This window comes from Lepisosteus platostomus, chromosome 4 (assembly GCF_059453375.1).
Source record: "Lepisosteus platostomus isolate fLepPlt1 chromosome 4, fLepPlt1.hap1, whole genome shotgun sequence".
NCBI lineage: Eukaryota > Metazoa > Chordata > Actinopteri > Semionotiformes > Lepisosteidae > Lepisosteus > Lepisosteus platostomus.
The window spans coordinates 18258884-18285853 of record NC_142614.1 but is presented as its reverse complement, the minus strand read 5'-3'; the positions used below and the strand labels follow the sequence as shown (position 1 = coordinate 18285853).

At 36.3% G+C, this 26970-nt stretch overlaps 1 protein-coding gene across 1 annotated transcript; it reads left to right on the top strand.

Moving 5' to 3' along the window:
- The first annotated feature begins 884 nt into the window (after positions 1-884).
- carm1l (coactivator-associated arginine methyltransferase 1, like) lies at positions 885-26784 on the top strand. Its single transcript, XM_088628825.1, has 13 exons — positions 885-1375; positions 5942-6067; positions 8563-8669; positions 10485-10589; positions 12035-12145; positions 14783-14960; positions 16270-16360; positions 20523-20604; positions 21354-21439; positions 22780-22869; positions 23271-23408; positions 24909-24998; positions 26686-26784. Exons 1-13 carry the CDS (start codon positions 1198-1200, stop codon positions 26693-26695), a joined length of 1392 nt encoding a protein of 463 aa, XP_088484951.1. The 5' UTR covers positions 885-1197; the 3' UTR covers positions 26696-26784.
- The last annotated feature ends 186 nt before the right edge of the window (positions 26785-26970 follow it).

The window sequence follows — 26970 nt, the reverse complement described above, 5'->3', positions numbered from 1 at the left end:
TAAACAATTCACAGTTTCAGCATGTCTGATGTTTCTTAATGAAAAAACATTCTCATAGTCCAGGTCATAACATTCATCATTCCAGTGATGTGAAGGATTTTGTGTACAGAGGAAATTGTATTTTGTTTGTTTTGTCGTGAAATATTAAATGCAATACATATTTTGACAATAAAGCTGTGTGTGTATTTTTTCTTGGATGTTCATCTTAAAAAAATTACCTCGATTTTCAAGTGATTCCTTTAAGAATTAATTATATTTTGCCAATTGAAAAATATTGTATTTTTATAGCTAGAAAATATTTTCAATTATCAATAGCAAATGAATCATATTTTTTTCTTATTTTCTGACAATAAAATTTTCATATTTAAAAATGTATTGGATTGTGTTTCTACAGTAATTGATCAATTTGTGTTGTATTATCTCTTCAGTTTTAACTGATTATATTCCCTGTAAAATACCAGGCACTCTGAACCAGGAAGTCATTTTCCTAGTAGGCATTCTTTTTCTCATCCTGGTTTTCTATGCAGTTTTAGTGTCTGATTTATCTTTAAGAGCTTGTTGTGCTAATCCAGAGCCTAGCCTTCAGCACAGAGCAAAACGTGGGCTATACCCTGGTAGTTGCACTCATGCTAGTCGATTGAAAGATGCCAAATATTGTGGACGGTACAGTATGTGTTTGTGCTATTATCAGAGCAATTAAAAAAAATGATAATGGGAGGTCATATAGAATCTACAGCGAAAGCACACCTTGCCAAAACCAAACTCCAAAACTGTAAAACTAGCACTGACTCGCCACCATTTCTCACCCTTGGTAAAAACATTTGTCTTCTACCAGGAAGAAATGCTCAAAAATGGATATTCAGTGTTTTAGGGATGAAACCTTAGTTTTAAACACCAGTCTGTTTTCAAGAAATTAAACTATGCATACATTATGAGGAGGCTCACCCGGAAATTTCGTAGTCGGAATGGAGTGATTATGTCCTATATAATGTAATAATCTGCGATTTCTAAAGACATTTAATAGTTTTGCAACATCCCACTAGGAGTCGCCGGGTTTGCTCCAACAAGCGTTCGTTTCTTCTTTTTTTCCTTCGTTTTACGTCCCCAGCGCCAGATGCCAGGAGAAGTTGACTGCTCCGCAGCAGATGCCCGCCAAGCGGAGTTTTAAAACAAGACAGCGGTGCATGTGGGTTGAAAATGTTGAGGGGGGTCATGGAAGGTTCAACACAAAGTGATTGTTTCGCTGTCAACCTTCGTTTTCTTAAAGAAGATCTGGAAAACATGGATATTAAGCTCTGCGACCAACACCAGCATCAGAATCTTATACTCCAGGTGGGCGGAGAAGAAGGGGAGACTGAACTAACTGTCAGAGACGGTAAATCAAGACCATTCTTACTCCACTAAAATCAAGAGTCAAATCGTTTAGCAAATTTAAAAATAAATTTGCTCTGCAACTGACAGTCATTGGAATTTTCTTCTCACTTAGCATTTGTCCTCGAACTGATTGTATTTCTAAAATTAATTTCTGTATGAGTTAAATGTGCAGGAAAGCTTTTGGTAGAAAAACATTTAGCTTTTGTTTAATTGCAGATTAATGAAAGCATATACCATTATGTCGAGTCTTTTAATTTTTTGTAAAATCAATGTGGCATGACAGTTCTGATAGGCTAACGTAGTTAAATAGGGATCAGGAGTACGAGTGTACAGGTGTGTGTAACTATTCTGTATTTAGATGATAAATCGAAAAATATCAATTAAAGATGTTGACGATTATAGTAATTATGTATCCAAATATAATTCTGTATCGGTTTCTGAAATGATGACCGCGAACGTGTTCATTGTTCAGTAAGACACTGAACAAACTTGTCTTTTGTGCACTATAGCAAAAGCACAACTGGATCAACGGATCCGGGTTACTGTCTTTACCCTTTGAAGTTGCTACAGTACTGTACGTTCAAAGCATTTGAAAACCGAAGTATACTGTATGTTTGTGTCGAATTCACAGATTAATCTCTTTCCAGTTTTGTAGATACAAAGTAGTGTTTAATAATGTATCCCATAAATTTGCGTAATTACGCGTAGTCTGTTATGGTTATTTTGTAAACGACCATCTTAAATTTCTACTTACTGTAAAACATATAGTAAGATTTATTTTAAAATACACAGTGGTATCCATGAACCGTTTAGTGTGTCAAGTAATATTCAAGCGTCTTCTAACAATTCACCAATTTACCGTAAATTGTCCTGCTAAACACATGTACAGTATCTTTCTAACAAACGTTTTACACTTTCTCTCAACATTTCACATCACATAACCTAAATATGCGTGATTACGCATGAGCTGAGTCTGATAAAATAATTAAAAAGCTGCAACAAGTTTAACTTCTATGATAAAAGATTAATGATCTTATTAAGCCCAGTTAGATGCTGTATATACTGTAGACAAGACGTTGCAGCTTGTAAAAAAATGTTTAGCACTCTGAAAAAGAAATATGAATAGAAAATGAACTCTAAAACAGTTAAATGGCAGCTTTTTGTAAGCATACCATCCTTGTCATCACTTTGAAAGATGTGAGGATGCCACGCAGACATCCAAAGATCCTCACTTTTCTAGATGCTGACAAGCAAAGAAAACAATCAGTAGTTTTAACACAGTAAGCAACCACATTTCACACAGTTTAAATAGTTAAATGCTAAAGGTATATACAGTGATTTATAGTTTACTGTATAAAAACACTTGAATAAGTCTGGTCTGTGTATAATGACCTTCCCACTTAAGCATTTACCATGTATGCAGGTGTTCTCCATAGTTTGTCTTTTTTTGTATGGGCTTGTAATAAATGCATTGACAGATGAAAGATTGATGTCTTTATTGTTTATATTTAGGGAATGCATTCCAAGTCCAGAGTGCCTTGTCAGCCCAGTCAGAGAGACTCCTTCATGTGAACCAAACATTGTCTATTCCAGAAAATTGTTTTTCTTAATACGGTACACTGAGTCTGGCAGCCAGCAGTTTCTGTTTTTGGCTAACGGGATCAGATAACAGAGCAATTCATTTGGAAGCATTGGCAGAATATACTTTACATTTTCAAGGTATACCAGGCTCTTAGCTGGGCTGGAACACATAAAGGTTAATTCCATGCTAAAAAGAGAAGAAAAGAAAACGCAACGTTTCGGCTGTGGAGCCTTCTTCAGATGTGAGAAAGGGAGGGAAATCAGCAGCTGATAAAGCATGGGAGAATACAAGCTGGGAGTGGAGAGTAGGTGGGAGCAGGAGAGAAGCAGCGTGGACACTCAGGTGGTGTGAAGTCAAGAGAGGTGAAGAGAGGTGTGAAGTCAAAACCTGCAAATGAACAGAGAGGATTAGAAGGAAACGAGTCTGTCGTTGAGAGAAGGGGGAAGGTCTGATCCTACTGTAGTCACAGTATAATTTTGGTTTTGGATGTCTTTCTGCAATAGGAATTGAGAAACCCCTCTTTGAGAACGCAGACGGAGAGATCAGTATGGTCATGGCCATTAGAGGTGAAATGAGAAACTATGGGCTGGGAGAGATCTTTGATCCTCAAAGCCCTAAGTTGTTCCCTGAAGTGGTCTCCTAGTCTCCTTCCTGTTTCACCAATGTAGATAGCTGGGCATTTTCTGCAAAGATATGAGGTAAACAAGGTTGCTGGAGATACAAGATGTCATCTGAGTGATCCGGAATTGTCCAGAGGGGCCTTCGATGAGCTTGGTATTGGATATATATTGTATATATATTTACAGATGATACAGTGAGTTCTGTTGTTGAGGAAAGTGCCTGGAGCAGATGATTGCGAGAGCTGTGAAGAAGAAGGTTACGCAGATTAGGTGGTTGGCGATATGAGATGATGGGACGTTCAGAAAAAAAAGGGCTCCAGTGGAAGCATCATCTTAGCTGGGATGCTTGTTCTACATTCAGAATTTTAACTTAAAAGATAATGGTATGATTAACATGATTTACTATTGTTGTAACGAACAGTTCTTTCCGGACCCTATGCGGACGACACAATCCGAAGAAGTGGGAAACACTAGGAAAAGGTCATGCAGGGATACGGGGCTGAAAACAGGGGGGCGTGTCCAAAGTGCGCTGGTGCACGGGGAAGGTGTGGCCGAGGCAAACAATCCAGAAGTAATCCATAGAGGGAATCCAAAAACACAAGAATAAGTCCATAGCCAGGTGATCCATCCAAACAAGGAATTAAAACCATGAACCGGGTCGGAACCGGCGGACAGGGAACGGGAACGGAGATTAAAACCAGGCGCTTCCAGGTCCCGGACTCGCACGGTGTGGAAACCAGATGCAGAGCCAGGCTGAACGTCAGCGCCTGGCTTTTAAGGTGGGCTGGGAAAAGGGGTCAGGTGCACAGAATTAAGTCTAAAGTGAAAGGGCTGGAGCACCCTTAAGGAGGAGGGACTATAATCGTGACAATTGTGCAAAGTATATATATATATTTAATATATATATTAAATTAAGATCCTGGTCACCCTCTTTCTTATTTTATATGTATTATTAGGGTCCACACAGTGGTGCAGTGATTAGCAGTTTAGCCATGCAGCACTGCAGCCCTGGGTTCAGTTTTTGGGGTACTACCTTTGAGCATTTCCTATGTTCTCAGAGTTTTATAAGTTCTTACGTTCTCAGAATATTCACATGGGTGTCCAACAATGTTTCCAAAGACATAATGGTAGGTTAATTGACTTCTTTAAAATTGTCCCTAGTGTGAGTGTACAGTATGCGTGTTTGAGTCTGTCTGCCCTGTGAGGGACTGGCTACCCATTCAGTGTGTATCCTGCCTTGCATCTGTTGCTTGCCAGGATTGGCTCCAGCTCTCTTGCGACTGTGTATTAGATAAAGTGGTTAGAATACAGTATGTTAAGTTTATAAGGTAAATAAAGTTTTTTTATTTGAAATAACCATTGTACAGTTAAACAAAGGATAAAAATGTTTTTGCAGTTCTGTTCTGTTCTGTTGTATTTATGTCTGTATTCATTTTTTATTAGCTTTTTCTTGAAAATGGTTTGGTATTTCTTACTATGATTTTATTTTTACTTATTAAAATGGAGAAACAACAGTGTGCTTAATAGCAACAAGAAAGTTACTTACAGCACATACATGTACTGTAAATGAAAGTTAGTTTAATCCTCATTAATGATATTTAATCAAAATAACAATACATGCCTGTGTAATTAAAAATTAGATTCCTTGTTTTTTTAAGATATCCTTTCCTATAAAACATAATTTTTACTACAATAAAACGTAATTTCAGTGAGTCATGTTTGCAAGAGGTACAACAGTGCAGAATGTTGATCTCTATTAAACTTCATGTTTTGGAAGTGGTATATTGCTCAATGATATGAAAATGCCAAAATACAACAGTTTGGATACACTTCTCTCCATCAACTCTTCTGTCTAGATGACAGCTACGAAACAAAGGTGAACCAGCCTCACTGAAAAAGGCAGAAGAAAAAATCCATTTTAAATGAAAATCCCCAGAAATTACTGTCAAAATCCTGTTAACAGAGCTCTCTACTGAAAAGCTCCAGAGTGAAACTGTCATGTCATATTAATAATGACAAATGAAAGTTACATGAAATAAAGAACGTCTTTATAAGAATGTATGTATTATATTAAAATAATACATAGTAAATTGAAAGCTTTTGTTCTCTGGATTCAAAAAGAAAACTGACAGATCTAAAACTGACGTTTTAGAATTAAAAAGGTTATGCTTCAATGAGGAGTTGATGGGTACAGGATAAACACATCATGTGTTTTTTTGTATTTATGAAAGTTTTTATAAAAAAGTGTCTCTTTTCTCAGGGTTTAGGTCAGTTCTAGATTTTTAAATTATTATTCCTTCTTTCAAAACAATTCTAAATTCCCATTTCCATTTTACATGAGTGTATCGTTTTTTTCTGCCTTTAGGAGATGGAGTTTGTGTTTTTAAATTCTCAGTGGGCCGGGAGACAGAGTGCTGCCGTGCTGGAACACAGTCTCTGCTGATTACATTGGGCTACATCAGTGTCCTGCTGCAGTTTAGATCAGACAGTGGTGAGTACTTCTTATTACTCACTACACTTTCAGTTTACTTTCACTCAATTCTGTGCACAAGCAATTGGGATATTAAATACATGTGATCAGGATGTGATGAATATACAGTACTTAAACTAATATGGCTTTGCTTTCCATGCAAACCATTGCAAAAAAGTTTGTGACATTACTAATACTGGGGGGAAATCAATATGAGTGCATTTCTGCAAGATTAAACAGTATGCCAACTTTTCCAGAACATATGTTGACCATATGAATGAGTCCAGGTGAAGAGAAATAGACCACTGGTGGAAAAAAAAATGTTTCATATCCTGTATCTATTTTGACTTATTCCAGTCTCAGCATCACAATAAAGTGACACAAATAAAGGCTAGTAGCTTTTATTATTGGATATTAAAACATGGATTTTTGGCACTAATCTCTAGTTTTGTTATGCATTCCAGGAAAAGGTTTTGGACTTCCCATACTCTTGCTTTACTAGAGTAAACATATTCTGAACTGACTCTAAGACTTCATGCAGAAAATCAATGATAATGACTTATATCAATGAAGACAATGGAGAAATCAGAATTTAGTCTTTTACAGTTGGTATATAAGGTTTATTTAACACCTTAAGAGAACTGCACTACTTAAGTGAAAGCGCAACCATGCAACCTGCCAGATGCATAGGCAATGAATTAGAATTAGGTGGTCTGTTCAGAAACAAATGGACTCTAGCTGATGCTGTTCTTCAACTAAAACTGTTTCTTTGAGGGAACTGTTGGAGGCCAGCTTTAGTAAGGATAGTAGTTAGAACTGACCTGCCACTAGAGGTCAGTAAGGCCTCAGATGATTGAACATAATCTCACTTGCAGTGAATTATTCAGTTATTAGCAAATTGTTGAAGGGGTATATTTGGGATACAGGGGGTGTACACATTACTAGTTAGTGTTGGGCTGTTTGTAAAGTAAACATTTGTGAGCACTTTGAAGAGTTCACTGAATACTATCTCCCTGCCCTGCAGTCTTCGTCTCTGTGAACTCTAATATGCTAAGGCTTCACGTGTCACCTTATTTATAGACATGCCCATCACAGTATCATTCTTTTAATTCCAAAAATGAAACAAGTTAAGATACGTTCAGATAAATAAAAATAGCACTTGAGATGAAGTATTCCCTTTGAAGAAAAAAGAAAAACATTGTATTGAACATTCAGACAAAATGTGAAGTGTTGGTAATCTTGAAAGAGTAAGGATTCTGAAGGAAAGGCTTTGGTACTGAGATACTGGAGAAGAGTGTCAACAAGTAGCAGTATTTATTCAGGCAACAGGGTTGCATTTCAGATTATATTAATTAGACATAAGGTCTTTATTCCTTTCTGGCATTAATTTATTTGCTCTCTCTATTTGAATGCTCTTAAGTAAAAGATATCTGCTACATATTAAAAATGGGAAAGTATCCACTCTCTGGTACAGATCATTTAATCAAAGCCCAAAATTCCCTGCCTGCTAGTGATCTAATTAAAAAAATAAAATAATGAAAGGCAGGAATTATCAGTTAAGAGAAACCGACACGTTTTTTTTTAAAAAATCCAGCAGCCATATCACCCTGCAACTCACAACTGGCAACCCACTGAAGCTAAGCAGGTGTGAGCCTGGTCAGTACCTGGATGGGAGACCTCCCAGGAAAAACTAAGGTTGCTGCTGGAAGAGGTGTTAGTGGGGCCAGCAGGGGGCACTCACCCTGCGGTCCATGTGGGTCCTAATACCCCAGTATAGTGACGGAGGACACTATACTGTAAACAGGCGCCGTCCTTTGGATGAGACGTAAAACCGAGGTCCTGACTCTCTGTGGTCATTAAAAATCCCAGGGCGTTTCTCGAAAAGAGTAGGGGTGTAACCCCGGTGTCCTGGCCAAATTTCCCATTAGCCCTTACCGATCATGGCCTCCTAATACTCCCCCTCTATGAATTGGCTTCATTACTCTACTCTCCTCCCTACTAATAGCTGATGTGTGGTGAGCGTTCTGGTGCACTATGGCTGCCGTCGCATCATCCAGGTGGATGCTGCACATTGGTGGTGGTGGAGGGGAGTCCCCATTACCTGTAAAGCGCTTTGAGTGGAGTGTCCAGAAAAGCGCTATATAAGTGTAAGCAATTATTATTATTAATTATATTAAAAAATATAATTTCATTTGCTTTGTTTGGAAACATACATGGATTTCCCAGAAAGTCTTCCCAGAAAAAGAGTGTGTGCCTTTTATAGAACTTGTGAGGCATCTTCTTTGTGTTCTGTTTAGTGTTCAGTGAAAAAATGATAAGCCAGTTACTCTGAGCAAAATAAAAATGTGTGCAATGCTTTCCCAAAACCAAGATCTTTGAGGTTAACATTCAATATTAAAGATATTAATCAGAACTTCAAGCTCTTTGAAGCAACATGCATAGGAAAATCTATGAAAATATTTAGCGATAAGCTATATGTATTTAGATTATGTGAGTTGTTTTTTTTATAATTTTAGAATTCTGTGATTTCTACAATGTTTTGAAGAGTTGCAGAGCTTCTAAGAAAGAACAGTCGGTCTTTCAGCAGCGCACAGACGATTCTTCAGCACTGCAGTATTTTCAGGTAATTGTAGGTGATAAATCATTCAAATCTTTACGGTGAGCAGCACTATTTTCATATTTATTTTAAATCCACAGGGAGCCTATTCAAACATGCTGAAAAGGGGTGTCGTGGAATTTTTATCAAAGAAGAGACAGGAAAGGTGTTCTCATTCACTCAGTAAGGCATTTAGTCATATTGCTCAATAGGGAAAGACAGCAACCACTAGTCTGTGCAGCAAGTGCAAGCCGATTTCCAAAGTAAAATAGAGAAAGGTCCCTTATTTTATACACTTACTGTAGCTGATGCAACACCTCAACTTGTTTACTTCATTATGGTTGGTTAGTAATACAAAGACAGGGAAGATTTTCCAGTCCTTATACAGTAGGTCTTAGCCTTGAAGGACAGAGAAGACAGCTACGTGTAGTTTTGTATCTGCCTTTTTTGCTCGGGCAGAGATAAACATATTCTTAGAACATCCCATGGCCTTGACTCGCTGAGTACAATCACACTTTGTTCATAGAATCCAGCTGCTTTTACAACACAGCTCTGCCCTTAAATGACATTTTTGGGATAAAACACTTTTCTTCAGTACCTTTCCATTACAGGGGACATCCTGTACGCATTTTAGTTTTTTCGTTTTTTTTTTTAAGTTTAGATCCGAGAATCTGAGTCCTTAACATGCTGCAACATGTAAAAAATATGTTTGGATACACCAATTCAATCTGAATTCACTATAATAATCAAGCCAAGAAAAGACAAAATTATGCGTGAGCTTTTCTGCATTAGATTGGGAGAGATACAAAAGCAAAGGAGCAGTGTTAGGAAGATAAAAAAAGATACTTTAGTAGCCCTGTGGATATGAGTTTCAAATATAAGGCATGGATCAAAGATGATGCCAAGAATCCTGAGCATTTACGGTCAATATGCAAACACATGTGCAGAATTCATAAGGAATACCAATCAACTTAATTCTGATCTTGTCAGAAATTAAATCTAAAAATTAAATGAAGTATTTTAAACATCTAAGTTCTGGGCCAATGCAGATATTTAATGTCAGGTGCAAGGCAAACATAGTTTAGAATATTAGAAATAAAAATGATGAAATACCAAAGAAACTAACCCAGCGCTAACAAATGGATACTGAAAAGAGTGGAACCAAGGACATAGCCCAGTTGTGAAGAGTTATGTTGGAGAGGATGTACAAAATGAAATGAAATGGCAATTTTCAGCATGCCAGTAAATGACCCTATGCTTTAAAGGATGAAAAATATTTTAAAAAAACTTGGAGAAATGCTCAAAGAAAGCTGCTGCAACATCAGGTACACCTGAGTAAATATTTCAACAGCTGAGGTGGCCCAGCAACTGACTGAGTAAATGACCACATCATGATGAGACAGGTGATCTATGAGAATCTTGTTTTTTGTTTTTTTTTGCACTCGTTTCCTGCCGGTTCTGGTTTTGTGACTCTCATATACAGAGCACAACCCTGGCATCTTTTTTAGCCTAGTGATAAGAGAATGTAAATATAATAGTGTTAACATGCTTCTCCACTACTGAATGAGAAATAATCATACAGTACATGGCGAGTTGTTGGTTATTTGGGTTTTGAACTGTAACTGACATCAATGTTCCATTATGCCAATCCAGTGATGAAATTAAAAAAAAAAATGAGCGGACTTACAGTAGTAAGGGAAAAAAAGGCTGAAAATTGAAAAGACCCATTGAGGTAAAGAAGAGCTAATGTGTAGCAAACCAGTCTTTTTAATGAGGGAAGTTTATAACAACATGTTGTCTCATGTTGTGTTTCTTATGTAATTTTTATGTCTTTTGTTTTAGTTCTATGGCTGTTTATCACAGCAACAGAACATGCTCCAGGATTTTCTGAGAACCGCTACATACCATAAAGCAATACTACAGAATGAAGTTGACTTCAAAAACAAGGTGAATACATCCTGTTTTCCTATATTAAGTTGACTTTATTTTTATTATTTCATGTTCAGAATATTCAACATTTAAATACTGTAGATATCAAGATTATCTATTATATACTGAGAACTATTAGAAATACAGCCAAATTCATCCTTTTCCTTGGGTGTAAGGGAAGGATCCAAACCAGGTCATCGATTGGAGCTGGTTGCGGGAAAAATGCTGTTGGAATTCTCATCAGGGATGTTTGTTCGCTAACTTGGTTCCATAGTGTTTCTTTATACTATTCTGTCAGTAAGTGCTGCTGGGAGATGATTTTTTGTTATGCGTACTGGGAAGGCAGTTATAGAAATTGTTGTAATTTGGGGATACTTTTGGGTGATGAGTAGAATCATAGGCTGTAATTAATTACGTATAATAATTGTCTGGTCTGGTCTGTGGATGTACCGGTGATTCTGGGAGATGAAAAGTGCCTATGGCAAGGTAGTAAAGGGGCCAGCACCCTTTATAATTACTAGGTGGCGTAGTCATACACGAGGCAGGGATAATTTTTGAGGGGTCACCCTTTACCATGTCAATTACACTATTAATATGTTGGAGTTTTCAAATGTTAACTATTAATATATGTAAAGTTTTTTTAGGCAACAATATGGATGGTAACAATGATAATTCTCAGCAGTGTATTTTGCTGTGTTTCAATTATAAATAAGATGTTGTGTTAAAAGAGGTTATTTTGTCTGTAATACTAAGCTGTGCTTTTTATCAATAAACCAGGGGCAACAACAAGAGTGAAGGTAACCTTCTCCTCTGCTTTTTGTTTACAGTGTTACGGTGATCCTATACATGTAGCCCCGAACCCAGTAACACATTTTCAAAGTCGTCACTGGACGACATTCAACATACAGTACATACTTAAATATTCTGAAACCTTAATGGTCTGTAATTAATTCCTCAAGCACCATCAGTATAAAATTCACAGTTATCCAGAGAACATGCTCTGGACCGTAAAAAAGCATGGCTGCAGTAAACGTATCCACATGAGCTACAGCAAATAAAACTTTGGTACTGTACCAGAAAATATTCCGCCAAACAAAGCTTGTGGAAATACACAGTAATCTTGCTGTGATCTAGGCCTACAGTATGTGATCTATGCCTGTTTCTGGGTAAACACATGGTGTATATTTGTGATATACAATAGATATACTGCTCTCTCCTTCTGTAGCACATGTCAAGGTGTCAAGCCCAAGCCAAGCACGGGTCAGCATCCTCTTATTTACTGTGCTCATTGACAATTCATGTTAGGCACTGACTGACAATAATATCCATATTGAAACAGATGTATAACATTATCCCCAACTGGTACAGTAGTAACATTGTACAAGAGAACAATGTGTGTCATTGTACTCTTGTACAGCTGATAGGTGACAGATGTCATTCTAATAGGCTAATATTTTTTTCAGGTTGTTTTAGATGTTGGTTGTGGATCGGGGATCCTTTCATTCTTTGCAATTCAAGCAGGAGCAAGAAAGGTCTACGCTGTTGAGGCTAGTTCTGTGGCAAAATATGCTAAGGTGGGTATTATTTACGGATTCCAAATGTATATACCCTCTTTGATATTCTCTTAATATTACCTGTTTTGATTGTGGCTCATAGACACAGGTTTGTGAGTTTGGTTTCCATCCTGAATATAGCATAGATTTAATATCTTATTTAGGTTTTGAATATGTACAATCATGCCCCCTCTTCATTTATTGTCACCACGACTACAGGAGTGTGTACCTCCTAATATTCTCTTCATATGGATCAAATTTACAGCTGGGGAAAAATTTAAATTAGGAAATGAAAACAATGTCTTCTTTCAGGTTTCATCTTCCATCCCTAATCTTCCAGCATCAAGGACTGGTTTTATAGTTGGAACTCTGGTTTCTTAGATGAGCACCAGCAGGAATGTTGTATAAAACATAATAAAATAATCTACAGTGCTTGTGTACTGAAAATGAGTTTAGCAGTCATGAGGCTTTTTTTTTCTTACCAGCACAGAACTTGGAACCACTGAAAGGAAAAAAAGCATATTTCTAGCTAGCAGCTTACGTTAATTTTAAAGTTTTGATTAAACTAAGACTTTAGTATGCACATATACTGTATATACAGAATATATACAGTATATGTGCATACTAATGATGTATATTCCTTGACATATTATGTATTGTTAATATCTTGGTTAGTTTTTCTTAACCAAGATTTGTTTTGTATGTGCCGGTTACATTAATGGAGTTAAATAGAATACATACAAGATCAAACACAATATTTGATTTTATCAATCATTGCTGGATTCTAGAAATTTAAAGATGGTTCTTATTTAACTTCATTGGTATTGTAAAATATTCTGTCTCAGAGTATTATAAAAGTTAAAACTGTTTCCTGTACTTGAGTTCAGACTTTAAAATTCCTAGGTTTTAATGGTTTATAGGAACTTTCAGCTAATAAAGCATTTCTTTGGCAAAGGAAATGTGCATTTTTCTGGATGGATGCATTTTTCCTTTACAATTCTGCCAACTTTATTTTTGTTTTGTTTTTATTTTTAGAAAATGGCAATATTATTTCTGAGATTAGAACCAGATGTGTATTTATCGTTTCTTTCAGTCAGCTCTCTTTCCCTTTACCTAATACTGTGCTTGACATCTGCTCAAGAGTCCACCTTTTTTGAGAAACCACAGCTCCTCTAATATCCTCGTTTCAGGCCATTAGTTCCACACAGGGCGACCATGCTGAAACTTTAATCACTCATCACAGACTATATTTAGACAAAAGGCCTGCCTTTGAATCTCTCTTGCCTCCACACAAATGTTAGGCTTGCTGCATGAGTTGTATTCTTTGCCTCATGATTCATTTCATAGCACATGAGAGATGGTGTGCCTGAGCATAGCGAAACAAAAAATGTCAGAAAAACAGTTGAACAAACAGGAAGCTAGCCTTACCACACACCAGGAAAAGTCAAAGGCATGCAAGGGACAGCCTCTTAAGTGCTGGATCATTAAGAATGACAAAATATCTTCATGATTCCATCGCTGTAGCATGTGCAGCTCCAGAAAGAATTGTGCAATGAGTGGTTGTAGGAGTACTTTGAAGACAGATTTCTTGGCGTGTCAACTGGGACTGGGAATCTAGCAATGTTTTTTTTTTAATTATTAAGTATCAGTTACACTGTTTCTCCACATGTTAGTGTGTCACATTTTTAAAATTATGATACAATGCTTTTGTCACATTGCTTCATAACACTTTTTTCTAAAAGAATCTTTGAAATATGTAATTCTGTTGAAAAGATTTCATATCTTTTTGTGCTGTGAAATTCAGAGAGGAAAATTAAATTGAGCTGAAATGTCAATTTAGCATAAAGCATTCATTTGTTTGATGCAGGCATTTGAAATGTTGAACCAAATATGGGCCACATGTACATTGGAATGTGGGTTATGTGCATAATAAAACTAAACACCATCAGCGTTCACATTATCTACTGTAATGTCTGCAAATCTGGTACAGTATAACATTCAGATATCTGTGATAAAGAGCAGCTCATATCTTCAAAAGTTGGTATCCCACAGCCCTGTATCCTTGCTGGGCAAAACATTTGACACATCTAGGCTCATTCAGTTTCACCTGACACATTTTTAAGTGTATTCAGAAATATGATCAAATCTTTGCAGAACTGCAATATCTGTACCTTGCAGAGGTTGTAATATTGAACAAGTTGTAAATATGATAATTTCTAGTGTTCAAATATAGTTTACATGCTAATATGATGATAAAATGCTAATATCACCTTTTATAGATTATTAAAATATGAATAATGTGTGTAGTCAGATAAATTAGTTGCCTGTCAGTACAGTGTACCTTTAGCAGAGTTAATCCTGATTTATTGTTCATAAGCCAATGAACCTCACACAAAGAACGGAACTGTGGTGATAGTGCTTCCGGTCAGAGTAACCTGGTTACTGCATCTATGGTATATACAGTATGAATATTTGCAGAAAGAGTTAATCACCACTTTTGAAAGGGGTTTAAGGTGGTCAAAGTATATACTGTAACAAAAACCAACAGTATATGGTTTAGAAAATAAAGAAGCATAACTCATCAATTTAAGAGTGTTAGCAATTTTTTAATGCAGAACATCAATTATTTTAACATCATTATATTTTTCTTTATTTTAGATTCTGGTTAAGAGCAACAACCTCTCTGAAAAAATAATAGTCTTGGCTGGGAAGATTGAAGAAGTTTCTTTTCCAGAAAATGTAGATATCATCATTTCTGAGCCCATAGGATACATGTTGCTAAATGAAAGAATGCTGGAGAGTTACCTCCATTCAAAAAAGTGGCTGAAACCCAAAGGTATGTATGAGGAGGTGTGCCAGTACTTTCTTTATTCATGACTCTCCCATTAATAAAATGCAAAACAGTGCTGTGAATGGTTTGAATCATTCAGAATTAATTTGGTGTAATTGTCTTATGATCTGAGGCAGATAAAAGTATATGGCACAGTGTAAAAGTTATTTTGCAAGTGGCATGTATAGAGTCTTGAACACATAATTCTGGAAAGTGTAATAACCAATCATGTTTTTTAAGCCGTTTTAATCAACGTCACTGCAAACTTTCAGTATTGCACATTTCACAAGCGTTGCTTGACTGATTGAGGAAAGTCTGCAGGAATCATAGCAGACAGTATATTAATTAACAACAATAGACTATTCAATATAAATCTGGTGGTTTAGAATGATGATAAGGTTATTTTCATAATTTTTAAATTAGTTGTAATTTTTGTATTATATGTAATTATTTCTAAATTACAGGAGTCACTTGTAATTAAGAAATAATATCAATATAGTACAGGTTTAACGGCTAGAGTAAAGCACCAGTCACCTTTAATTCACTATTAATTTATTATAAACTGTTATACATCAAAGGGTCCCTTGTGTTTCAAGTCAGATAATTAGGTAAGGTAAATTGCCAGTCTGTACCAATCTTTTGAACGAACTGTGTTCTGATAATTCCTCTGAGATTAGAAAGGGAAAGCAGTTTTGTTTAAGAATTGAGTCACAGCCATGCCTGCTGACCTGAGACAGCTGATCTGTGACAACAGGAAATATCTTTAGGAGATATCAGAGGGTTGTGAGTGGCACTCGGTTGAATTGAAATTGGCACTAAGTAATTGAGGATTTAACATGTTAGTTAACAAGTTCTACACATCAAAATCTAATTCTAGAAATCCATGCAAAGTCTAAAAATTGATAATATTTGCTTTTCATACAAACCTTTCAGGCCTCATGGGATTCCTGCATTCTTAAATTGTTTGTTATATAGATGGTTCTATGTGTAGATATTTAAAACTGAAGCACAAAGCAGCCAGAATGAACAATTATACTTTTTTTCAAAATGTTTTGGAAATATTCGATTTTTTCTATCTTAACACACCAATATATATCCTCAAATTATGTTTGCATTCATGTGAAAAGGATGTTCTTGCATTCACATTTCAACACCTATAACGTCTGCAGTTGGATTGGCATGTAGTTTATAATTGCTTTTAGCAAATTAGAAGCCTGTTGTGCTCTGGAACTAAAAGCTTTGAATGTTCCAGATAGTCTTCAACGACACTGTTTGACAGTGATCTGTGCTGTGTATGGATTGTTACCCTCCACAGGAATGATGTTTCCAACCTTCAGCGACATTCACCTGGCACCTTTTACTGATGAGCCTCTTTACATGGAGCACTACTCCCGCTCAAAGTTCTGGTAAGACATGTACTGTATCTGACATGTATCATGTATCCCCATAGTTTGGAACTGCATGTTGCTGAGTTTGTCCTATACCTAATCAAGAAACCTTTATCCTCTAGGCAGCCTCACAGCACATTAACTAAATTACACATAATTGTGAATTAAATTAATTGAAATGGAATTCTAACTACCAAACTAGCACTGAGTGACAGCCGTAGGGTGTATGTTGAACTGAAGGCCTGTGTTTTGCACTAAGCCAAAAGATGATTAAAGGAAAATATTTCTCCTCACATTTTATCCAGTGGTTCTACTGATGTCAAATTTACTAGCCCTGTCAGTCTTTAATGTTTACCAAAATGTATCTACTATAGATTTCATACTTATTTAGGTTAAATATTTAATGTTTCTAAGTTTTAATAGTGTAAATGACTTAAAATATTATTTTTTATACTTGTTTGCATTCAGCTTTTTCTTTTGATTGTGCTGGAAAGACAGAATCATAATTAATACTCCTAAAAATGCATTGCCGTACTTTATGGTAAGGCCTATTTTAAAATAATGTACTGTAAACTGATACATTTTAATTATATTCTCTTCTGGATCTAAGGAGAGGAGAGCCTTAATTGACCCAATTAAGTCATCAAGGGTTCAGGTAGACAGAATACAAGAAGACACTGGACAGTATCGTGGCTTAGTATTATTATATTGTAAATTGTAAATTGCCCGTTCAGAGTATAATGATCTCCCTTGAAACCCCATATTCATTCAAATCAAAGAAATGAAGCACATTAAAGTAAATGAGCTAATGAGCTAGACTAGGTGAATGTGTTACCTTTCTTACAGTGTCTCAGAGGCCTTTAACCCCAAAAGTTTATGCATGTAAAGTTAGTTCAGAGCTTTCCTCTCATACTCCTAGGGATTTAGGTACCCATATTTAATTTAGGAATAATCCCATACTAATACTTTCAAGTTACCAGTACTTTTGTACAGTATATGGATCTATGTTGACAGTAACAGCCAGTACAATGACTTGATAGCTTTAGGTTAGGATGTGATTGGTGAAATTGGCCAGTAAGATTCATCTCCCACTGGGCTAGGAATTTCATAGTGCACTTTAACATCCAGACTAAATCTCTGGTGCTATAAAATGCTCCAGTACAATCCAGATATGACTCAGGCCTTTGTTACTTTGGCTAATGAAATCCTTTCTTTGGCCCAAAAGCAGCCCAGCAGCCTTCAATCAGTTAGGAAATTACAGATCACATTCTGTAATCCTAACTTCAACTGTGCAGCAATTCTGTGGCACAAAGTGCTTAAAACCTAAGGCATAGCTTGGATCTTTTGAATCTCTCTCCAATGCACTTTAGGCCAGTTATCCTCAGCTCTGGTCCTCAGCTGTGAGAAAGTATTGTGGTATTCATTCCAAATGAGATATTAATTGTTTCATTGTATAAGTTTCCATGTTTTCTTGCTGTTGACAATAAAATTAGACATATGAGACCTGCTTAACTATGAATGATAATTATAATATGTATGCATGTGTAAATAAATGCTTTGACAGTTGTACTCAAAAAGTCACTGAAATTAGGGAGTCTGAATACCAACATGTGTAAAAGACCTCAAAGACACTCCTTCCAGACATCCATTTTCTACCAATTACAAGGTTAGAAATCCAATCCCAGCAAGCAGCAGTTGCAAGGCAGGATACACTTTGGATAGGATGCCAGTCCAAACAGAGCTCAAACAGTGCCTACAGTGCCCAGACAGACACAAACATACAAATTCTCACACCGATATCAGTTTTTCCAGAAGCCAGATAAACCTACCATTATGTATTTAAACATAATGGTAGGAAAATGGAGCACCCAGTGAAAACGCACTCAAAAACAATCATAGAAACAGATCAGATAATACCAGAGGAATTGAACCCATGGCCCCAGCGCTGTAAGGCAGGAATGCTAACCACTGCACCCATGTGCCACAAGTGTTTTAGCAACTACAAAACAAGCAACAGAAAAGTACCTGCTATCATTCTTGGAATGATTTCATTAATTGATAAAGACAAGGCACCATTCAAAGTATTTTTTCCATTACAGTTAACAACTCTTTCATAACTCAATTCTTGAGAATGGCAGGAAAAGATTAAAGCTGTAGAGAGGTTTCAGGAGTATATATTTCTTATTGATGTGAAAGTACATTTCTGCTGCAAATTTGAAGACCAGAGTCATTAAGCAAAAAGTTATTTGATACATCAAACAATCCCTGGAAATGTTATGAGTAAACCCACTGACCAGAAGTTAACAACACATCATCTGTTAACAACACACATCATATGTGTTGTTGAGAGCATTTTTTCTTGCCTGAAAAGCAAATCCTTGATGTTCCAGTGAAAACGGTTGAGCATGTGTTGTGCTCCATGTGTTCAGTGACAGTTACAGTGCTCACACTGAATGTATCTTGCACTTGCAATGTACAGTAGGTAAAAAGCCAAACAAAAGCAAACAGCCCAATCTTTGCTGGATTTAGTGATTAATGAGCTGCATCTTTTGGACTTTAGAGCCAAACACTAAAATTGGTTAATAATACAAGCAGCTGCCATTCATACTGACTGATAGCAGCTATGTTACACTGAATGATAGTGTCACAATGTAGGACTGGCTGCTCTAGATGTTAAACTCTGTGAGTAAACTGATGAATGGGCCTTCCATTATGACAACCTGCACAAGTAGATGTACTGTAGATCGTGTAAAGGCAATGCCTCTGGTGGACCCTGGGTAGCTACAGTACTTGATGGATCATGGATGCTACATATCCACTGATAAGGCTGCTAGAATTTACTGCTGATGACCTTGTAACACTTCTACCAGCAACATTCCCAGAGCACGGTCCTCTCTTTGAAATGATATCACATAAAACTTTTAGCATTGTGATCTTATGCTTTTCTCCACCATTCCTGACTGTATGTACAGTATCATGACTCCCTGCCTTAACCAGTTATACAGCTTGGTGAACATAAGACCATAAGAACCATTATAAATAAGAGAAAGCCATTTGGCCCATCTAGCCTGTTTAAAAGTTAGTTAATTTATCTATGGATCTCATCCAGACATACTGTATATTTAGGAAAATTTTTCCTGAAAGAGCAAAGTTTTAACAGGAACACATGTAGTATTTTGCTCATGGATAAAATAAGAGCATGCCCATGAGGGATTTGAACCCATGACTCTGTTGCCAAGAGTTCCATTGCTTACATTCCTGTGCATTGCTACTTCACGCCCAGCATATCTTAAATCAAAAAGAAGAGAGCTATATGAATGAGTCATTTCTGTGAAAATGTTAAACATGCTGGCCTATAAAGAATAAATGAGTCACTTTGTATTGTACCAGTGTATAAACATTCCTCCTGTAGTATTATCTTACTCACCTTAACTCTAGCTTCAGAGTAAGTGGTGGTGGTGCTGACAGGTCACTGTTGAAGCTTGTTTTACTTTTAAGCATGATGTACTTTAAGTTAGGCCTGTATCATTGTGGAGAATTTTATGATTTTAAGCGAAAGGTTCTTAAAATGTAATAGGATGGTTGGACGTTCAAATCTTATGCAGTGGTACAATTATAGAAGGTTCTTCTCTCAGATTATTTCAGTAAATCTCCTAGCTGTTTGGATGGATATGGTGTAAATTCCTTTGGATAAAAATGTAGGCCTGTAAATCAACAATAAGAAGCTGTGTAGGTAAAATAAATTGAATTGAAACATTCAAATAAAAGTCATTTGATACATTATTCACAGATCTAGGTGAACATGGGTATAATACAACTATTGTTATTGTTGCACAGAATGTTGAAATTATAACTACTGTAAGTGTCTGCTAAGATGCATAATTACGCTTATTTCTTGCTTCTAATGTGCCACATTTTATTTTTGTCATCTGGTGTAAGTTTTTGTGAATAAAAATAGCTTTTAAATGCTTTTTCCCCTACATAATGTATAAACACTTCATAATAGATCTCATGGTGTATTATTTTGGGTTTAAAGCAGAGATTAGGATTGTCTACATGGTTTTAATGAAAATGGTTTGACATACAGAGCACTCAAGACACAATTGGCTTGTCTGTGATGTCCATGCCAAACTGGAGGTAAACACAAGCGTGTTTAAAAGTTCTTTGTGGTTCTCTTTAGGCATCAGACATGTTTCTATGGGATTAATTTGACAGGTCTTCATAGTGCATCTGTTGAGGAATATTTTAGACAGCCAGTTGTGGTAAGTTTTCTTTTCCCTCTTTTTATTCTGCACTATGTGTTTTTTTTATCAGACAGTAAAAGGAACAAGACAAAGTCTAAGCTGCCAAAATAAAATCAACAATTTTATTTACTAGTCTCATAATGTTAACTCATAATGATAACTGTATTTTAAGCCATCCATTCCATTGCCAGGCAGCTGCTTGTTTCTGGTGGGGGTCTCTTGGGACCCTGTAGTAATAGTTAAGGGCACAAGGCAGGACTACACACTGGACAGGATACTGGTGCATCACAAGGCACATACACATATAGGAACAATATATCCAACACCAATTGACCTAAACAGCGTGCATTTGGCAAGAAGAAATTGGAAAACCTGTACAAAACCAACTCAAATGCTGATAGGATGTCCACCAAACTGAAGGTGCTCCTGTCCAAAAATGATCCCAAGGAACCAAGGAATTCAATAGCAAATATTTAACATTAACAAAAGAACACACTCAAAAAGTTATGTCAGTGAAGTTTAACACAATTTTAATTAATTTTGAATATAAATGTGGTTCAAAGTGTTTCTGGGTATTCTGTTTGACAGAAGAATTATATGCAGAGGTTTGGACACGAGCCATTCAGTAAAACACAGAATATAGAGTATTTTTCACCTTCAGCTTTGAGACCATGTGTAGAACATGGCACATTTAAACTGTAAATGAAACTTTGTAAATTATAATTAAATGTGATTTTGACTTAAAACAATGTTTGTATTCTTTTCAGGACACTTTTGACATGCGAATTCTAGTGGCAAAATCTATCAAATACACCATTAATTTCCTTGAGGCCAAAGAAGAGGATTTGCACAGGTTACTGTACTAATAATCAGATTTTTTTAGTTTCATTCCAATTTATACATTCTTATTCGCATGCGTAGCCTACTACTAATGTTTCAGTTTAGCAATCAGGTTGTCATGTTGCTTAGATGATGTTAAAAACAGAAGGAACTTCAATTCAAGTTATGTTGAATTTCCGTCTTTATCAGCTCTGGAAGTGTGTCAGCTATAGTTTGACTATCGATGGTGTTGGAATACCATCACCATCGTGCAAATACTCAGGACATGAGAAATCTTCACTTTTGTATCTGAAGCTCATTTCTATAAAATTGAGACTGACCTAGTCTGATGCAATGGAGCTAATACTGTACATTCCCATGCTATAGGCTGCACTGTTGAGAACTCTGCAGGTCAAACTTTAACTAAAACTAAAATATATGAGCATAACTCTGCTGTTTTAATTTCCTGGATCTGGATTCCCATGGAATAATGTTTTAAATTCTGCTGCTCACCTTTAGAGGCTTGAGCTGTTTGGTACCTGAATGATTCAGTGAAACTGCTATCTCCACCATGTCATTTGAACTCTGGACCCAAAACAAGGCTTGGAATTTTAGAAGATAACACTTTCTGTTTTGTTACTTCACGGCTATGGAATGATCTCCCAGCCCAAATTATAAAACTGAACAGTTGAACAGATGGCTGCAAGGAAAGAAATGAAAACTTTATAAGAGTTTTTACCTAATGCTTTACTGCAGTATCCACTGCCACGCTGTCTGGTAATTACTGAAGAACTGAAGCAGTTGTGTGCTACTGTACAAACATTGGAAGGATGTTAAAAAATCTGTATTAATGTGGCATCAAAGTATCTGTCATCCTTACCTAGTTTAGACATGAAATATTCAGTAATGTTTTAAACAGTTGATCATTAACAACAATCTTTTATATTATAAATCATTATTTATATATTATGATGTATTATATATCATATATAATGCTGCAAGATTTAAAATATTACTGTACAGAATCTTTGATTCATATACTGTCTATACACAATAAAATTAGTCATCTAATTATTTTAAGGTTTGAATATGGTGTCTTTCCTTAGCACATGATTTATCAACAATAACCCCCTCACAAGTTTGCAGTTTTGTGCAGTTTTCCTAATAAAAAGGATCAGTCAGGAATGCAAAAATGAACCAAGGGATTACAGTAAAGAATGAACAGTATTGTTCTCTTCCCAATTAGTGGTGTACAAGGTGTTTTCAAACTTCTGAATTGTACTGTTCTTACCATACAGTATATACAGTACATTTCTACATGTCAATTGTAACCGAGCCTTGTCATAATAGCATGTGTCTTCTCTGGGTTGGCAGGATGGAAATACCTTTTGTCTTTCAGCTTCTTCAGTCTGGTTTGATCCATGGCTTAGCATTCTGGTTTGATGTGGCATTTGTGGGATCTCAGTAAGTGCCATCTGCAATACACTTGAAATTACTGAAACACTTTGTTATGAGATATGAAACACATAGAAACACATAACATAAAAACATGTCCTACAAATTGTGCCACCGTGCTGATGTTCATATGTTTGAAACTCATTTTAAAGAATTACTGCCAGGGTGATGGCAAAACATTTTTTTTTGCTTCACAGCTTGGGTCCTGTGTTGAATTCTGGACTGCTAAAAAGAAGCATGTTCTTTGTTCAAATGAGATACAATGTGGATTTAAAACATCAGTCCAGTTTGTAGTATTATCTTCAAGGGTAATGTTCTTTAGGCAAATAACAGTTTTCCCATCTGTGTTACATTGTGTGAAATGATACTGAAGTTATATAAAATGGAGTTCTGGTATTTTTCATTTTTAGAGTAACTGTGTGGCTTTCCACATCCCCAAGTGAGCCCCTGACACACTGGTACCAAGTCCGATGTCTTCTGAAAACACCACTCTTTGCCAGAGCTGGGGAGACTTTGACTGGAAAAGTGCTGCTGGTAGCTAACAAGAGGTGAGGCAGAGGGTAACCTGCTCAGGCATTGATATGTACAGTACAAGAGCCTGTTTTGTTTTTTAATATAAAAAAGTTTTGTTCTGCTGTCCTTGAAGGCAGTGATCTTCCACCAAGTCTGTTAACGGTATCATTCTCAGATGTCCATCTGGCACTCCCTAGACAGATAGGTGCCAATGGATGACCATTGATCATGATAGCCAGGCTTAGCTAAGTGCATCCCCCTTTGGGAGCTGTCCTAGGAAACCTTATCAAAGGAAACCTTAAATCAGCCTGCATGAATAGTTTCTCTGTGGCTGCACCACAGAGATGAACAGAGAAATGGGGCCTCATTTGGGAAGGCTCAGAACACTTAATTCTTTCTTATTAATAAGCCTCGCCGCTACAGCAGTGTAAAATGCCATTAAAAATGTGACATTAGGATTGCAAGATTTGGATGCAGCATCTCTGTTCTGGTTGCTGTAACAGTCCTGACTTATTTCATTTCCTCAAAAGTAAATGTGCTGTAGCTTTTCTGTCCACCCACATTAGAAACTTATATCCATTCTCATCTGTGCTCGTCACGTGCAGCAGCTGGGAAAATCTGTTCTTAAGTAAAATGTCCGTGGGGAAGTCTTAATTTAAAAGATCTGATTACAAGGTATTTACTTGTACAGAAATATTCAGCTGTAAGTTCTGCATGAAGATGCCCAGTTAACAATATAAAAATATAAGAAAAGATGCAAACTTGAGTAAGACATTTGGCCCATCTACCTCATTAAGTTTCTATAGCTAATTGATCCAAAAAACAATCCTTGAAAAAAGCCAGGATATCAGCCTTGTTAATATGGCTATGTAACTACTGTAGTTCCAGATGTCTACAAATTTTAGTATAAAAAGTGTTCCTATTCTCCTCTGTTTTAGATGTATTTCTTTGTTGACAGTGAAACTTGATTGCTTGTGATGTCAAACTTACGATTTGAGCTCCAGTGTGCCACTTACAGTAATGTTCTTTTTAATTTATCATACTGTATGCTAACATGGTGTTCAACTTGAGAAAGCCTTCACAAAGCTGTGAAAGATTAGAAGCTTTTTCACAATGTTATCTGGAGGAGGAACAAGTGCATCCTGTGTTTTGCAGATAACTGTGGTTTGATATTGCTCTAAATTTTACACATTATAACATAAAGAAAAACTTCTAAATTAATTTTTTAGCCTTCTATCTCCATTCATATGTTAACATGATCTTAAGCAGAAATCCTTTCCTGTGAAATCAAAAGTATGAATGCTAAATATGCTAAATGAGTGTCAGATTATTCATTTATTTTTAATTTTCCTACAGACTTGATGATGAGCAGTGCAATTGTGTGCAGTAGTTATCTCATTTCCTTTTCTATGGTTGGTTATACCATGATTATTGCATATTGGTGTATCAAAACTGTTTTTAGTAGATGTGCTCACATTCAGTTTTGAAAGTGAATTCTATTCTGTTTAAGTGTTTTTCTTTGTATTCATTCACAGGCAGAGCTATGATATTCACATTGCAGCTACAGTGGAGCAGTCAGGATTCAAATCAGGCAATGTACTTGATTTAAAAAACCCATTTTTTAGGTAAGATCCAGGAATGTATAAATTAGTCTTCTGAAACCCCCCAAGAGATACTGGAGACAGCAACTGATATGAAGAGTCTCTTCTTACTTTGAACCTCTGTTAGTCATTCCGATTGCTGAGAAAAACACCTATGTTTACTTGTAAGCAAAGAAAGACTTCTGCATAAGTTTTGAACACCATCTAGTGTTCATGATTAACATAACCTTTGATTTTTCTTACTTTATTACAGTATGTTTCCATAGTGTGATCTCTAGCACATGTTCTTAAGTATCTTTTCTTATGTTATGGTAGGTGGAATGAAAATAAGCTTTTTTAAAAATTTCTTTATACGAAAATATTTATATATGAACTCAAAGTCTGAAAATAAACATAGTAATCAATATGTTTTCCATGACCGAATTTGAGTGGCACAGTACATATGTTTCAGTAGCCAAAACTACAATATAAACTCAAATCCACATGAGAAAAAAATATGTTCGCATAATGCTCTAGTGTTATAATAATAAATCATATCATGAAGTTCTTTAGTTTGAACAATGTAACATGATACTCTTTAGCAAATGGTATTGCAAGTCCAACATACTTTTTTAGACTAAAACAGCTATTTTTCAGTAGGATTCTGCAAGATGCCCATTGTTTGCCAATCTGTACATGTATATACAGTATGCTCGTCCAGGTCTCCCAAGTAACTCCTGTGATGAAAACCTCTGAGCAGAGTGTAGGGTCAGACCTGGAAAAGGCCGGTCTGATTGCAGGCTGTGCCCCTTGACATGGTGGCCTGGGAAGTGCAGTGTCACTGGCAGTGCTGAGCTGGCCTGATGTGACACAGGACTGGGCTCAGTAAAGGACGCAGTATTTCACAGCACAGCATCCTCTTCCATTGCTGGCTGAAATGCCTGTAGGACTGGGGGTATAAACCTGAGCTTTGTCTGTGCTGCAGTTGGCACGTAATCTTAAATCTGTCCATTCCAGTTCACAGTGTGAAACAGAGTTAGCAGGACAGGTAACAGTCTTGGAGGGCACTGTAATTTGTCTGTGCTTTCCCTAGGTCAGTATGGTAGTGAATCTGTGAGACAAGTTTAGTGCTGCATTTCAGCTACATGGAAACATTCACCTGCGAATTTAGCTTTAGATTTTTTAAAACTGAATTACACCAAATATTGACTTGCAGACCTACTATAAACATAGTACACAATAATGCATGACAAGTATCACATTAAGAAAAAAAGCTGATGCAAAAAATCAATATAGAAATTATGTTTAATCTCCATAATTAATAGGGAATAAAAAGTGGTGCATGAATGCAATTTCTAATTACTTACAAACCACTGAATTTACTGTTTGCATCATCCTCTTTCTGGAATTTGTGAATGCGGCATACTTTACTGACTGCAGTACAAAAAAGCAACAACTTTCACTCTTAATGTTTCTGTGATTAAAAGTAATAAAATTTAGCTGTAAAACCATGTCATGCATGAGCACAATGGCTTGCTTCTGAGAAGAAAACCCCTATTTTTTGTACTGGTTGCACAAGAACAAGTTTGCCCTCATTCTATAAGCTGTCTAAACTCACATCTTTATTTTATTTTGAAACATGGCACAGCCTTAGTTTGTATGAATGTAAAACTTATGTTATTGTTATTGTTTATGTCCCATAAGGTGTTTTTTTGTTTCTTCTTTTCACTAGATATGCTTAGGAACAATGCCACATCTGAGTGGTGAAGTTCTACATTCTGAAGAGTGTCTTTGGTACTGTCTGAGTTAAAGATCAAAGTTTCAGGATTGATATTTTAGCCAAGTGCCTCCCTCAAGAAATCTTTCTTGACACATTCAATAAATGTCATGCATGCTATAAATTCTGCAGTAAGACATCTGTGTAAAGGCTGGAGATCACACTTAATACTCTATGCACTATAAATGCATTATTAACAACCTATTAGCAATTAATTTTACATTAACATAGCATCACTAT